At 31.0% G+C, this 16,273-nt stretch overlaps 1 protein-coding gene across 2 annotated transcripts; it reads left to right on the top strand.

Moving 5' to 3' along the window:
• Positions 1 to 1,406: 1,406 nt before the first annotated feature.
• Positions 1,407 to 14,656, top strand: LOC130897048 (cullin-associated NEDD8-dissociated protein 1). Of its 2 annotated transcripts, none has more exons than XM_057805555.1 (15): positions 1,407 to 1,779; positions 2,004 to 2,173; positions 2,231 to 2,444; positions 2,544 to 2,836; positions 3,746 to 3,908; positions 3,966 to 4,227; positions 4,702 to 5,487; positions 5,542 to 5,862; positions 8,936 to 9,242; positions 11,074 to 11,272; positions 11,488 to 11,745; positions 11,816 to 12,004; positions 12,546 to 12,789; positions 12,848 to 12,994; positions 14,427 to 14,656. In XM_057805555.1, exons 1-15 carry the CDS (start codon positions 1,738 to 1,740, stop codon positions 14,555 to 14,557), a joined length of 3,726 nt encoding a protein of 1,241 aa, XP_057661538.1. In that variant the 5' UTR covers positions 1,407 to 1,737; the 3' UTR covers positions 14,558 to 14,656. The 2 variants fall into 2 exon arrangements, with proteins under 2 accessions (XP_057661538.1, XP_057661547.1); XM_057805564.1 differs by having other exon boundaries at positions 1,409 to 1,779; positions 11,488 to 11,749; positions 11,820 to 12,004.
• The last annotated feature ends 1,617 nt before the right edge of the window (positions 14,657 to 16,273 follow it).

Here is a 16,273-nt window from a genome sequence, read left to right on the forward strand (position 1 = left end):
CCCTGATATAAGAAAACTTTTCCTCTGCTGAGCTGAGATTGTGGTGGTTGTTGGGATATGTTAATCGTATTAAATTCGCTCATTGTGTGTGCGTTTGCATACCACCGTGTGAGGGATAGATCATAGTAAAGTATTGGGCGGCCAAGGATCGTTAAGCACATAGGCCTGCTAATAGACCCGACGTGCCCCACTTCAAAGTCCCAAGGAACAGTGTGCTCTGAAAAGCCAATCAGGTGCTTTGGCTTCAACTGAACTAGTATGTGATTACTAACTAGCCAAAGAGAGAGAAACTACGGTGGCTTGGTTCCGCTGTCAGATGGAGACTGCCTGATAACCAGAGTCACCACGTAGAAGGAATTCAGCGCATGTTATTCTATGAAGCCGGTGTCGGGCTGTCCCGCCCGACTCATGGTCAGCTACAGATTCGATCGTCCCTCCGATTTCGCATCGGGCCCTACTAGAGGTGCAGTGTTACGGCTTTTGGAAGCTCTATATGGAGGTTAAGGAACCCTTAGAATCCGGGGCCGTTATACCCTAAGCTGTCTCGTCAGATTTAGCCTTCTGATATTGCGGCGTTTGAGCCAGGCCTTGTCAGAAGTACCGGTCAGAGCTTCGACATAGATAGATGCCGATGCTTTGGGGTAGTGAGTTCCGTGGTGCCAGTTTGCTCAGAGCTGTCGGGGGGAAGAAGATTTGTCGGGGTCCCTGCTCTGGCAGGACCTTTGGAATTTCACCAGGGTTCCCTCAGACAATGTTTGCGACACCTGATTCGGTCTCAGGTACCATTCATCCCTCAGCACGATTGCTTCTGTCTTGGATTAAGCTCATAAAAATGAGCCGTCTTATGCACTGGTCCATCTCCTCATGCTTACGTAGACGCGCTCGATGAGGGCGGTCGCTGCGCTCCCTCACCAATGTCAAGGTCCAACGGCTTCTTGAGGGGGTGCATGATGAAAAAGGACTGAAAATAATGGGAGCAAAAAAGTGGATCGACAAACCAAACAGCTTTTGAAGTTGATTGAATGAGTGTTGTTATGTAGAGGCGTGTACAGCTGCGGCTATATTATTCCCTATCTCTAGCCATTTGGCTAATGAACGAGTTCACTATATTAGAGGAAAGTCGTAGAAAATTATTTATCCTTGTGTTTATCTAGTAAACGTATACGAATTAGGCAAATTAGAGATTAATTGTATATCAAAACCAATATTTTGAACGTTTAATTGGATTAAGCTTTGCCTTATCTGTAAAAAAATGCCGGAGAAGTTCAGTACGTCATATTTTGTTCGCTCGAATTACACCGTTGGAAATCGTTTCTTGCCACTTATACCAGGGTATTCAGTCAGATCTGGATTTAAGTGATCCTGTATATCCGTCTCTATCTCTTATATTCGTAATAATTCGTACTCCTTTGGTCGCACATAAAGTTTATAAAATTATATTAAAGATCTGAATAAAAGAAGAGTGATTTTGTACATTTTGCACATTTTCATAGAAAAACTTAAAAGCCATTAAGTTTTTGCAACAGATAATGAAAAATAATAAATAATACTATTTACTAAAGACCAAAAAAAGTGTGTGCTATGTAAATTTCTCGATTATCAATTTTAACCTATAAATGATGATTTTCATATAATTTTCTTGAATTTAATTTATATATATATATATAATATTTATATTATTATTTTAACTTAATTGTTATCCTTTTTACTTGAAAGTGCTTTTATAATATAGTAATAATGGCGAGTGTATCGTATCAAATAGCGAATCTTCTTGAAAAGGTAAAGTGGGCTTTTTGCACTACTAAATTTAAAACAAAATTGTTTGACATTGAAAATTTTGAAAATATCTCACAATTGACATATTATTCGCAAGTTTTATTCATTATACAATAAACTGTGTTAATATAGTTTAAATTGGCAGATATTTCCACCACAGAATTAATATTCAATCATAAAAAGCCAATTTGAAAATGCACATCTTCAAACTTCTTGATATGTTGCAGATGACTTCTTCAGATAAGGATTTTCGTTTTATGGCAACTAATGATTTAATGACTGAGTTACAAAAGGATAGTATTAAATTAGATGATGATTCTGAAAGGAAAGTGGTACGAATGCTGCTAAAATTACTTGAAGACAAAAATGGAGAAGTGCAAAACCTTGCTGTCAAATGGTAACTAATAATTTATTTTAATTACTTCTTCTAATACTTAATGTTTTATGTTTCAAGTTTGGGTCCACTAGTGAATAAAGTCAAAGAATACCAGGTTGAAACAATTGTTGAATCTCTTTGTACAAACATGGTTTCTGATAAAGAACAGCTAAGAGATATTTCGAGCATTGGACTAAAAACTGTTATTGCAGAACTTCCTCAAGCAACTGGCGGTCTATCTGGTAATATATGTAAAAGAATTACTGGTAGGTTAACAACTGCAATTGAAAGAGTAAGTACTTTTTAGTTTTTTCTTCAATCCTTGAAATAATTGCACAATCAACCATATGATTTTCACACATATTTTCATGATTATTAATAACTATTGTAGCAAGAAGATGTATCTGTACAATTAGAAGCATTAGATATAATAACAGATTTGTTGCTTAGATTCGGTCCAGTCTTACAAGCATTTCATGGCTCTATTTTGACAGCGCTTTTACCTCAATTATGCTCTCAACGTCAAGCTGTTAGAAAACGCACTATAAGTGCATGTAGTAATTTGGTACTTTCTTGTAATAATACATTGTATACTAAACTCATTGAACATCTCTATGATGGTTTATGTTCAGATAAAAACAGTTCTCAGGTTAGAACTTACGTTCAGTGTGTTGCTGCAGTCTGGTGAGTACAAAAATTTTTTATTTAGGAATATTTTATTATTCATGCTTAAAATTATTGTCAAATTTCCTTGATTTTGTCATATTACTTGAATATTTTGTCTTCCGATGATGTGTTAAGAAAATATTTATACATTTTGATAATTCTAATATAAGTATATTCTTATTTTCAAAATTACATTAATGAACACGTTCATTCAATATCCAATTTGGATTAAACTGAAGATTAAAAAGAAAATAAAGAAGCAAAACATGTTGTATCGGCATTCCATTCGTGTAACACATTCTAAATAGCTATAGCATGATTTTCTGCAGATCCATATAAAACTTTAGGTATTCCAAGAAGCTGATTTACTTTAATGGTAGATAATATAATTACAACTCTATCAACAGAAATTGGATTCATAATAGCAAGAATTATATCATCCCAGTGGACAATGTAAAGGTCTTCAGTTTTAAAATCTTTCATGTGATAGATTATCTAGATTATTTCTATTACTGACACTTGCTTGAGCAAGGGCAGAAGTGGGTTCAGGAGTTATAATATTAGTTTTGAAAGGTAAACTTTACTGGGTAGTAAAAACTTAACAGTCAGAAACCCTTTTCGACTGTTGTCGTTTATGTGGTAGATATTGATTGATTTTGTGAAATAATGTTATTTCTTGTAGCATTGTTACTACTAGCTGCTTGTTGATTGAGATCTATAAGGGTAACACTTATCAGTGAAGATTTCTTATCAAAAACATAGAATTTTATTGATTAGTTTTTTTGTGCAAAGTAAGCATTTACCATCAGTATCATTGGAATTTTTCATTTAATTTTTCATCAAATTCAATTGATCAATATTCTACACGTGTTAAGGAAATAAAGAGGAAATTTATTTTATAATTTCAATATGTTGTTATTTTCATAGTCGCCAGTCAGGGCATAAATTTGGTGAAAATATTGAAAAATTTGTACCATTAATCTTAGAATGCAGCCAAGTAGATGATGATGAACTTAGAGAATTTTGTTTACAAGCATTTGAAAGTTTCATTAATCGATGCCCAAAAGAAATTTCTAAACATATACTCTCAGTAAGTGTCTTATATGCAAATATTTTAAATTGTAAAACAAAGTAATTATTATTATAGATCACAGAATTATGTTTGAAATATATGGTGTATGATCCTAATTACAATTATGATGAAGATGAAAGTGCAAATGGTGAAAATGATCCATATGATGATGATGAAGAAGATGAAGAAAATGATGAGTACAGTGATGATGATGATATGAGCTGGAAAGTTAGAAGATCAGCAGCGAAATGCTTAGAAGCTATTATTTCTACAAGACATGAACTACTTCCAGAGTTTTATAAAGTCCTATCTCCTGCTCTTATTGCTAGATTTAAAGGTAAAAAACAGTTTTAAAATGTTAGTTCAAATTAAATAATTGATACGTGTATAGTTTCAAAAAGAAAAAAGAGAAGTAATATGGAGTTATGTTAAAAACTGAGGAAGATTCAGTTTGTAAAATGATACGACTTTTCGTTTGAAGATGTTTTGTCAATGGCAAAGGTTACAAAATGTATTTTATTTTTGTAAAATTATTTAGCCCTTTCATTTGTTATTTCAAACATTTGTTCATCCATATTTAATTTTAAAATGCCGAGTTTGGTACACAGCAAATCATTAATTACATAATTGATACGAGCTGAACACACTGTTTACTATCACTAAACTCACACTTGAAATTACACTGTCTAATGCTCGTTTCGATAACTAATTTATCATTTTAAAAATATCCTGAAATCCAACTTAGTAATTATAACATACGGAATCTCTAAAATGAAAATTTAATAATGAAATGTTTACTTTTATTTTATAGAACGAGAAGAAAATGTCAAATCAGATATTTTTCACGCATATATTGCGTTACTTAAACAAACTAGATCAACTGTTAATGTAAATTTGGATCCCAATGCAATGGTTATGGATGATGAAGAGGAAACAGCTATGTCTCTTCTACAACAACAAATAGAATTACTTGTGAAAGGTGTACAGGGTCAAATGCGAGAGAAAAGCATCAAAACTAGACAAGACTGTTTCCAATTGCTTAAAGAAGTTTGCACTGTATTGCCAGGTGCCTTGAGTACTCATATTGGGGAATTGATACCTGGTATACTGTATTCACTTAGCGAGAAAAATGCCAGTAGCAACATGAAGATAGATGCATTATCTTTTATTTATTGTTTGTTGACCAGTCATCAACCTCAGGTTTTCCATCCATATATTAGCATTCTTCTGCCCCCAGTAATTAATGCTGTTGGTGATAATTTCTACAAAATTACTGCTGAAGCATTGAATGTATTACAAGAACTTGTGAAAGTCATCAGACCTTTGAATACCAGTCCTAGAAATTCCGAATTTGATTTTACCCCATTCACCAAAGATATTTATAGTTGTACATTGTTGCGATTGAGAACTGCAGATATAGATCAAGAAGTCAAAGAAAAAGCAATATCTACTATGGGACAGGTGATATGTAACTTGGGTGATCATTTGAAAACTGAATTACCACATTGTTTACCTTTGTTCCTAGACAGATTGAAAAATGAAATTACTAGACTTACTACTGTAAAAGCTCTGACTAAAATTGCAGGATCACCTTTGGGTAATTTATTTTAAAATATCAATTTTGATATCATTGAAACATTTTGTATTCTAGAAATTGAATTGCCTATATTGCCAGAAGCTATGCCAATTTTGGGACTGTTTTTGAGAAAAAATCAGAGAGCTCTCAAATTGACAACATTACAATTGATAAACTGTTTGATAACAAATTATCATGATGACCTAAACGAAACTCTGCTACATCCCATTGTAGTGGAAATACCACCGCTGTTAGATGAGTCAGATCTACACATTGCACAGTGGACTCTTATTATTTTAAAATCAATTGCTGTATATCACCCCAGAGCCTTACAGAACATTAATGACACCATTATGCCTCAAATTATGGTGCTTGTAAAATCTCCTTTACTGCAGGGTAAGTTTTATGATAATTTTAAATTTTGTAATGTTATAAAAGTATATATATTTTTACAGTTACAAATATATATGCTCCTAGTCAAATGTCTTTGCCCACCTTATAGTTTGCGTAATACACAACAAATAAAAAGAGTAGGATCGATTTTGATATTTATATTTTAAAGAACATAATGTATAGATTAGAATATAATAATTTTGACATCCTCTGTAACAAATTCGACAGATTATTGTCGTCTATTTGGTTCCATTCATTTTCCAGGATATTTCAAAGATGTGAAGTGGAAGTAGAAGACTACTTTCTGACTTCCTTGTCCAATTTGTCCCACAATAACTCAATCAGGTTGGGGTCGAATGCCTGTGACGGCCAAATAGTTACTTTTAGTACATTTTACTTTTCAATTCTTTCAATTGCTCTTAGTACAGCTTTGAGAAATGCTTGTGATCGTTATCATGCTAACAGATTAATTTTCTGACCAGAACGTATATTTTCCTTTAATACATTTTAATAGCCTTCTTTTTTAAAAATCCCTCCAATTTTTACCAGGTCAATCTTCCTCCAAAAAATCCCCAAACTATCACTAAGCCTCTGCCGTGTTCTACAGTCCACTCCATAATACTCTCGCCCACTCTTTATGCATCCAGTTTTTATGTTCTTTAGCCCACTGCAACCTCTTAATTTATTTTGACATTTAAAAGAGGTTTATTTACTACCACCCTTCCAAAAAGTCAGCTTCTCTCAATCTCCTTTTCACTGTAGAAGTACTCAAAGGTAGATTCATTGATCTAAGCTGCTATCTCTGGTCCTGTGAGTCGTCCATCACGTTTACTCACCAATACGATACGTTATCTTCAGCAGTTGTGGTTTTTCGAGGTTACCTTTAACGTTTTCTATCGTGAAGTTTCTCGTGGATACATATTTTTTCACTTTGTAGTCCAACGGTATGTAGAAGTATATTTAATTCGGCAGCAATGGTACGGTTACTTTTGCCTAGACTATAAAGACTTTCGTATTCAAATTTCACAAAAACCTGTCTTGGTATAAAAAGTATAAATCACAGCACGTTCTTGCGTCGCACATAGCTAATGGGACTAAACTACAATCATAAACACCGAAGAAATAATTCACAGTTGAAGAATAAAAAACAAATCAGCCACATTAACAAAATATAAATATGTGCTTGTATAAAGTAAACAAATAACGGACACTATTATTTTTGGTTTGTAAGACACTGTTTCAACTTTCACTTGATAATATGAAAGAGAAATTTGTTAAAGTGTATTATTTTGAAATTCATTAAATGGATTATGGGATGTGTAAAAATTTTTGACTAATTTTTTATCTCAATGCCTCGATATTTCTTCTGTTTTTGTAACCTACCTGTACTTGACTGCATCTTGATCATTTTATTCATGCAGGGAATAAATTAAGTTAGGCTCAAGTTCCCCTTGTCATAGCCCTTCAAATGTTTCCGATTCCATGTTCTTAGCTCATGCGATATTTATACTATTTTTATATTATTTTTATACCTCTTCATTGGTTAATCAATTTATACAGATAATGTATTTTTGGTCAACATAAGCAGAAAGTAAGCACAAAATAAGTTTAAAATCCATAAAGAGAAAGTATATGCTTGCGGCAGAAAAAAAAACCAGAAGGCTAGGTATGGGAGATTACAAGTTCGAAGAGATTGAAACATTTAGATATTCGTGAATAATTAAAGGATGAGTATAAAGTACAGGATTCCGGAAGGAAATAGAGCATTTCGTGCCAATATGAGTAAAAACGCCAATGTGAGAATATATAAAACAAAGAAAAATCTGTGGTAACTAATACAATATGAAACTTAGTTATAGGAGAAGAAAATAAATGAAGAGGTATCAAGTCCACAACGAACTTTAAAATTTACCATTTATTAAAAAAAACATTGTAAAAAGATTTGTCTCAAAGAATTAGTTGGTATCAGTATATGTTTAGATAGAAAAGTGATAAGTAGGGAGGAAGAAAATAAAATGGAGACCACAAATAGAAATTCCAAAAGTTAGAACAGAATATAATTGGAAGAAAAAACTGATAGCAAATTGGATAATAGAAAGAATGGAGATTGGTAGATAACAAGACCAAGGCACACCAAAATCAGGACAAATGTGTTTTGATCCTACACTGAGACTGGATTAAACGAATTGCATAACAAATACAGTTTTGCAACTTATTCAATCCAGCTTACTTCTTGGATCCTCTGTAATTGTTACATCTTTTATTGCCTTTATTCATATATATCAGAACAATTAACCTTTAAACATAAGTACAATCTTTAGATGCAATAATGTCAGCATAAAATGTTGCTATTTAGTAAAAATTCAATAAATCAAAAATTGAGTCTTTACCAAACTATACAGTAAAGATAAGGTGCTGTATATTTGTTTCTATTTGCCTATGTATTATTTTAGAAAATATATTAAAATTGAGTAAATTCGATTTTTTTTCATAAATGTGGCTCATGGTAGCTTTATATAAATAAACTGATGAAAATTGTTCTCTTCTAGCTTCTCCAGTTTATGACGACAGTATTTGTGATATTATTCATGGTTTAAAATGGTCCATATTAGGAAGATTTAATTTCCAGGAAAACATACACCCTTGACCCTATTCCCTTTCATTCCAAGTCTCTTTTTTATTTCATTGTATGTATATGTTCTACATTGCTGAAATAGGCGATTCAAATAAAATATTTAAACAAACTTATAGTATTAGTAGTAATAATTATATAAATAAGAAAGGGACTATTCACTATGGGATGTTATGAAATTTTCAAATTTGAAACGCCTATAATTTAAGTGATATTATTTAAGTTTACAATTTTTTTTTTAAATTTTCCTCTGAATTAATCAAATTGCGTTTTCACGTTGAGGTCAATAATTTCCTTAATCTAATCAAATTCCTCAAAGATTATTTGATTGTAATTATCAGCAATTAATATAGTAAATACGTGATTTGACATAAATTCTGAGCCAATATTAAAGGTGAAAAATATATGCCAATAATTGAACTAATACTACTTTTTACTTTCTAGGTACAGCCCTACAGTCAATGTTAGACTTTTTCAAGGCTTTAGTTCAGAGTAATCTTCCTGGTTTAAATTATGATTCATTATTGAGACTGTTATTAATGCCAATAATGAACCTTTCGAGCAACTCACCTGCTGCATTACATAAACAAGCTTTTTATTCTTTGGCAAAATGTGTTGCTGCTATCACAGTTACTTTTCACTCTCACGCACTTCCTGTTATCCCTCAATTTATCAACGAAATTCAAACTGCAAGCACTGACTCGAAGCAAATATTTGCATTGCTAGTTGTAGGTGAAATCGGAAGAGAAATGTAAGTATTATATAATTGCATATTTACATTACTCAAGAATTTATAAACCATTACTGCTACTTTAGTAACACACAGTCTTATCATTATCTATTTTATTTAATTATTTATATATAGGCTTATATGCAGAACATTTAGGTTCATATCCTTGTAATTTCTCTCCACCTCTTTTGGTCCCTTGCTTTTTCTCTCCAGTTCTGTATGTTTTTTCTCTCTAATGTATTCTTCCACTACTTCCTTCCTCCGTTTTATTGGTCTACCTCATTTCCTCTTGCCCTCTGATATCTTCCATGCAATTCGTTTCAAAAGTCTGTCTTTGTCTATTTGTTCTAGTGATCTAGCCATTGTAACCTTCTTGTCTTTATAAACGTTTAATTGAAAAGTGTGTAAATTCCATGGTTTGATCTTCTCTCCCATCCTAAATTTGTTTTCCTCCAAAAATTCTTGTTAGTATTTTTCTCTACTAGATGTCCAATTTCTGTTTAGTTCTTTTTGACATTATCCAGGTTTCATAGGCGTATGTGAGGGTGGATCTCAAAATTGTCTTATAAATTCGAACATTCGTAGATCTGGATATATCTTTTGTTGTTAATATTCTTCTAAGGCTGCCTGCACAGCTATTACTTTTGGCAATTCTTAGTTCGATTTCATTTTCTTCTTGACATTTATTATCTAGTAGTACACCCAAATATATAAAATTTTCTACTTTCTCAAATTCTATTAATATCCCATCATTTATGTACTTAAATTATTTTTGGCTTGTTTCCACATTTATTCTTTACTCCCATAAACTTTGTTGTGTGTGGCTATTAATGTCATTTTAACTAGTTGAATTAGTTTGGAGTATATAAATCTCGTAATATTTGGATTAACTTTTTTCTATCATAAGCTCTTTTGAGTTTGTGTTTTATTAAAATTAATTGTTTATGGATGAATAACTAATTTCCACCAGACATTGGTCATTCTAACAATAATTATTTGGAATACACTTCTCACTAAAGAATTATTTTTTATTTGGTGTGATCAAGTAATCTTCCTGATGCCCAGATTTATCTCCAAATGATTTTTTTCTACAAGAATTTAAAACATATTTATTGATATGACTAATTAAAAACAGTATAATCCAACTTAATAGTATAATGTTAAATAGGTAAGAGATATGGGACTATTTCTGTATAATGGAGTTTGATATTGTTCAGCTAATTCAGAATAAAATTTTTTAATTCATTAAGCTTATTTTGGAAAGTTATTCTTCAGATATATTTTATAATAAATATTATTTTAAAATTTACATAGATTGGAAATTATTTGACGATTTTACACAAAAATTTTCCAATATATGACAAAATTTTGAAGATCTTCGTGCATTAATAATTAAATATGTTTTTGTTGTTTTGTCCCGTTGATAATGAAATTTCAAAATGTTCTTGGTTGTAACTATGAGCCTTTTACGATGCCATGTAGTGTTAATTCCTATTCTCTTTTAGGTCTCTAATTTCCACTTTTCAATAAAGCAAATTTTTATATTATCTAGATTCTCTCAGATATAACAAGCAGTCTTCGCATCTCATTACCCTACTTTTTCCTTTTTCGCAAAACATATATTTTTGTTCTCATTTTTCACTATCCTCGCTATATGTTGTGTATACACTTTTTGTTGATAAATTTATATTATTTATTACAATTTTTTTTTCATGAACATTTCAGTGTGGAAGCGGCAAGTTTGTTGTATATACACTAAATATTTTTGTTGTAGATTCTACAAGTTCGATTGTGGCAACAAAACAATGTTACAGGTATTTTAATTAAAATTTTAATAATTTTTTGTTTTTAGTGATTTAACTTCAATTCCCAATTTAAAACAAGTCATATTTCAATCATTTTCTGCACTGTCTGAAGAAGTAAAATCAGCTGCGAGCTATGCACTAGGTAGTATATGTATTGGTAATTTACAACAGTATTTGCCTTTCATATTGAAAGAGAGTCAGGATCAGCCAAAAAGACAATATTTGCTGTTACATTCTTTAAAGGAGGTGAGTTCATGACTGCATAATGATTTTTCTTTAACGTTTTACTTCTTGGACCTTTTTATTATATGTTTTTTGTGATAATTTCTTGTTTTAGATCTGTTTTCTATGAAAATCAGATATTTTTTATATACCTCTTATATATTCAGTGTTACATTCAGCATGAGTTGTCAATGTACAATAATTGATGGATTGTATTACTTTATTCTTTTGTAATTTAGGTTATAACATGTTTATCCCAAACTCCTGAAGGAATTAACCAATTGCTTCCGTTCGTGACTCCTATATGGCAACAATTATACAGACATTGTGAATGCGTTGAAGAAGGAACAAGAAACGTCGTAGCAGAATGTCTTGGAAAATTAACCTTAATAGATCCTACAAATGTTTTGCCAAAGCTTAAACGTTCTTTAAATTCTCCATCGCCTCTAACTCGAACCACTGTTGTTACTGCAGTGAAATTTACCATTTCTGATCAGGCAAGTATATGTTACTCTTAATATACTTCTAAGTATGTCTTCAAAGTAAATTATTTTATTCCAATTTCAGCCAGCTTCAATTGATCCATTATTAAGATTATGTATTGGGGAATTCTTAAATACCTTACAAGATCCTGATTTAAATGTCAGAAGAGTGGCATTAGTAGCCTTCAATACAGCTGCACATAATAAACCGTCTCTTATTAGAGACCTACTAGATACTACTTTACCTCAACTATATGGAGAAACAATAATCAAGGTGAGACATTTATTTATTATTTATTTATATTATATTAGGGGTTTTATGTTATGAGGATTCCAAAAAAGTTGTCAGTTTTCAGGAAAAAAATTATATCGAGGGGAAAATTCACTCAAGAAAATTCAATTTTTCGACAAACCATACTTTCCATTCAATAACTAATATGATTTTTGGAATCTCTGGTAAAAAATAAATGGTTCTTCAGATATACCTATATTTCCCACATTTTAGCACAAAACCGCAAGATTTTGAAGAAATGTTATACATGTTCATATATAAAATTGAATAAATCCAATATTTCGAGACATATCGATGTCTTATAGCATTAATCAATAAACAAAACGTGTACCTTACTCAATAGTCCTACTGCATTTCCTCATTTTATACATGTGAGAATTATACAGGACAGGAGAACAGGATCCACTGTTCTTTTATCTAGGGTTTTAATAAGTTAGTTACAATGATATATACTAAATTGGATTTATTTATTTAAAAAAAATGTGATGACATTGTTGAGGACAGTTTTTTCTTTTTTTTTTAGAGAGATTTAATCCGAGAGGTAGAAATGGGTCCATTTAAACATACAGTAGATGATGGATTGGATATTAGAAAAGCAGCCTACGAGTGCATGTACACCTTGCTGGATTCTTGTCTAGACAAAGTAGATATCTTTGAATTTATTAATCACGTAGAAACTGGTTTGAAAGATCACTATGACATCAAAATGTTGACCTATCTTATGGTTGCTAGACTCTCTCAAATATGTCCTGGAGCAGTTTATCAAAGTAAGAATTTATCCAAAATTGTTTGTTTGATTATTTTGATGTTTTTTTTCTATTTTAGTGTTAGATAAGCTAGTTGAACCTTTAAGGGCTACATTAACAATGAAAGTTAAGGCGAATTCAGTCAAACAAGAATACGAGAAACAAGATGAACTGAAAAAATCAGCAATGAGAGCTGTAGCTGCTCTTTTGCGCATACCAGATGCAGGTAATTAATATACATACACAAGATTTATTTTATATGTGTTATCAAGGTGATGGCCATAATTGTAAATTATTTCAAATGATTTTTTATCTAATTTTCATACAAAATTAATTTCTTATTCCTGTCAATAAAAATTGACTTTTCATTTTGTTAATTATCTCTTCAAATTATGTTCCTACATAATACTTTTTTTCAATCAACTTTATATAAAAATTGATCCAGGAATGTTGTTTGTTTAATGTTTAATTTGTTCTTACTAGTCATCTCTCAGTATTATATCCTTTAATTCTTTTCTTGAAATATTGTCAAATTTTCTGAATGTGAAAGAGAATCAATATAAAATCGTCATAAAATTGATTACAATCTTCCAGACTAAATTTCAATAGAATGTCGCTAAAATCACGTTTGATTCTACTGATTAATTTTAATGTTATAGCTTCCTAAGCTTTCATAAGGATTCATATCCAGAGGACAATATCTAACAATTGGAGTTTTGTAACGTGAAAGTTAGAAATTATTTGGAAAATGCAACAATAGTAGAATTATTTCTTCAGATGGTGTCAACAAGTGGCCTGCCAGATTACCAGATTTATCTCCATAGGATTTTTTCTCTGTGATTATTTAAAACAAAATGTTTACTAACATGGTTTTGTATGATTTACATATCTTAACGAATTAAAGGAAAAAATAAATCAACTGGTAGAACTACAGCTAAAAAATCTGAGAAATATGAGAATATCTCTGAATAATAGATACTTTTATTGTTCAACTTAAAGAGGTGGATTGTTTCAGTACTACTTATTAAGATGAGATCTGGTTTAAAGTTGGTTTTCGTCTTTACTTTCATTTTTTAAATTATAACTTCTTATAATGGCAAATCAATTAAAAATTTTTTCAAAGTTAAAATATTTATGACTATCTTTTCAATTCAATAATTATTGTTGAAAAATTATGATTTGGTGAATTCCGCGTACACCCCCCATCCTTTTTTGCATTTTGTCTTTCTATGCCAAGGTGCTATGTAATGCGACAGTGTTTGGTAAAAAGACCAAACACCAATTTAAAGTCGTCTCTGAACATCTCAAGAAAATCCCCAGATTGATTGCCATGTCAAATGAGATATTTCTGTTCATGTGTCATCCCCAAATGTGCCTGGTATGGGCATTTAGAGCTTGTGGAAGATCTGTTTATACCCATTATTTTTTTTTCGATTTTAGAATTTTTAGGTGCCCAGTCAGATTCTCTGACTTCCATTCAAATATACAGATATATTTTCAATTTAATTCCAACAGTTTCAAAATTGAAAAATATTAGTCTTATCAAAAAGAATAAATATGGTCAAGTAATGTTTTCATTCTAAATGCAAATAATTTACAAACTTTGAATTGTAAGGTCTGCCAACAGCACCATTAGTCATTATATTTCTTTTTTTCAGATAAAAATCCACATCTTAATGAATTCGTTAGCCAAATCAAGGGTTCTCAAGATTTAGCTCCAATTTTTGAGTCTGTGCAAAAAGATTCTTCTAGTTCCCATAGCGACTGTCTTTTAATGGATCAAAGTTAAATACCCATTACTTTTTATATTACTTTCTGAAATTTGTAGAGGCGTTCGTTCTTAATGATATTATGTAAATTCAATCAATTAAACCTTTTTATTTCCTGATCGATGTTTTATTACAAACCTTTAACCCATAAAAAGTCTATGGATAGTATATGCTAAGTTGTAATACATTAAACTGTTAAGTATATCCATATTAAACTCTGTTCATTACTGCTATTGCACCACTTAATTACACTGTGTGGTCCTTCGTATAGGTGTGAACCAGTGATCTATGGAAGACTCGATGGAACAGCGTAATTGTGTATGTTAGTAAATTGTACATAGATTTGAAATTTTAAGTTTGTCAGATATATCTGATACAGAAGTTTTCAATTTTTACAAATTTAAATCTACAATGAAAATCCTTTAAGATTTTCACATGTAGGATAGAGGATTTGGACAATAATAATTTAATCTAAAACTGTTGCAGTCAGACAAAAAAAATTTAAATGAGGTCAGTTGCCGAAACATTTTTTACTTCTATATCTATGTAGGATAAAAAGCAAATATTAAAAGAAATTTACGAAGAAAATCCTTTGTAACATTTTTACATGTATATGGATATAGGATTCAAATAATAATTCAATCTGAAACTGTCGCAATGTCAGATAATAAAAAAAAACTTTAGATTTGTACAAAACTTAAAAAGGGGAGTCAAGATCGATGAAAGCGATTTCTGGCATCTGTTGTATAAATTGTGCCTTTAAAAAATAAGACATAATATTCGATCCAGACTAGTGCTAGTGCATTCAAAGAAGCGCCTAGAAAACATATGAAATTACCCAAGACTGCCTTCAGCTGTGTACCAAGACTAGCTTGAGTCTATAAGAAAGCAACAGCATGGGAAAAATTATATAGGTAACCTTGAGCACTTTCAATAATCTGACAATCACATAAAGTAATAATATTATATACATAAGAAATATATTGCAAACCCACATAAATAACATTTCAGGAGTAATATTCATAAAAGAATTATTACCCACTGGTTTAAAAACTCTCCGATATTGAAACTACTCACAGGTTTATCCAGTGGTTATAAGAAATATGTACCCCATATAATTTTAGTTATCAGCATGTTTTATTAAGATAAAAAGATATTAATTCATATTTACAACGTTTTAAAAAATATGTACCATATATTATGTTAGTTATCAGCGTGTTTTATACAGATAAAAAGATAATAATTCAAATTACATATATAACCTTTTAATTCATGGTACATCAAACACGAGGTCAAAACAAAATGGATGCGTTCACGTCATCTCCCGACCCCCTCTTCATAATAATACATTTTCAGTAACCGGTATTTCATTGACCATGAAGTGTATTTTTTGTCATAGTATTGAAAAAATGTAAAACGGGGTCAAAATTAACATGTCTTTTGTTAATAATGGTGAGCTGGATGGATAAGAATAATTAACCAATCTTGTACAGTGTTGTCACAAGAAATACTATGTAGCTAACTTTATTATTAATATGGATCTGGTACATTATTTATTATGAAAAGACATTTAAATTTGAAGAAACTAATGCAGTGCTTTTAATGATCAAATTTATATTGTATATACTACCACACAATGGCAACATTACAACAATGAATCATTCTACAGATTGCTATAATTGAATCGAAAATAGATTTGTGAAATTGCAGTAGAGGGCGATATGATGCAATCCATT

Source organism: Diorhabda carinulata, chromosome 1, assembly GCF_026250575.1.
Source record: "Diorhabda carinulata isolate Delta chromosome 1, icDioCari1.1, whole genome shotgun sequence".
NCBI lineage: Eukaryota > Metazoa > Arthropoda > Insecta > Coleoptera > Chrysomelidae > Diorhabda > Diorhabda carinulata.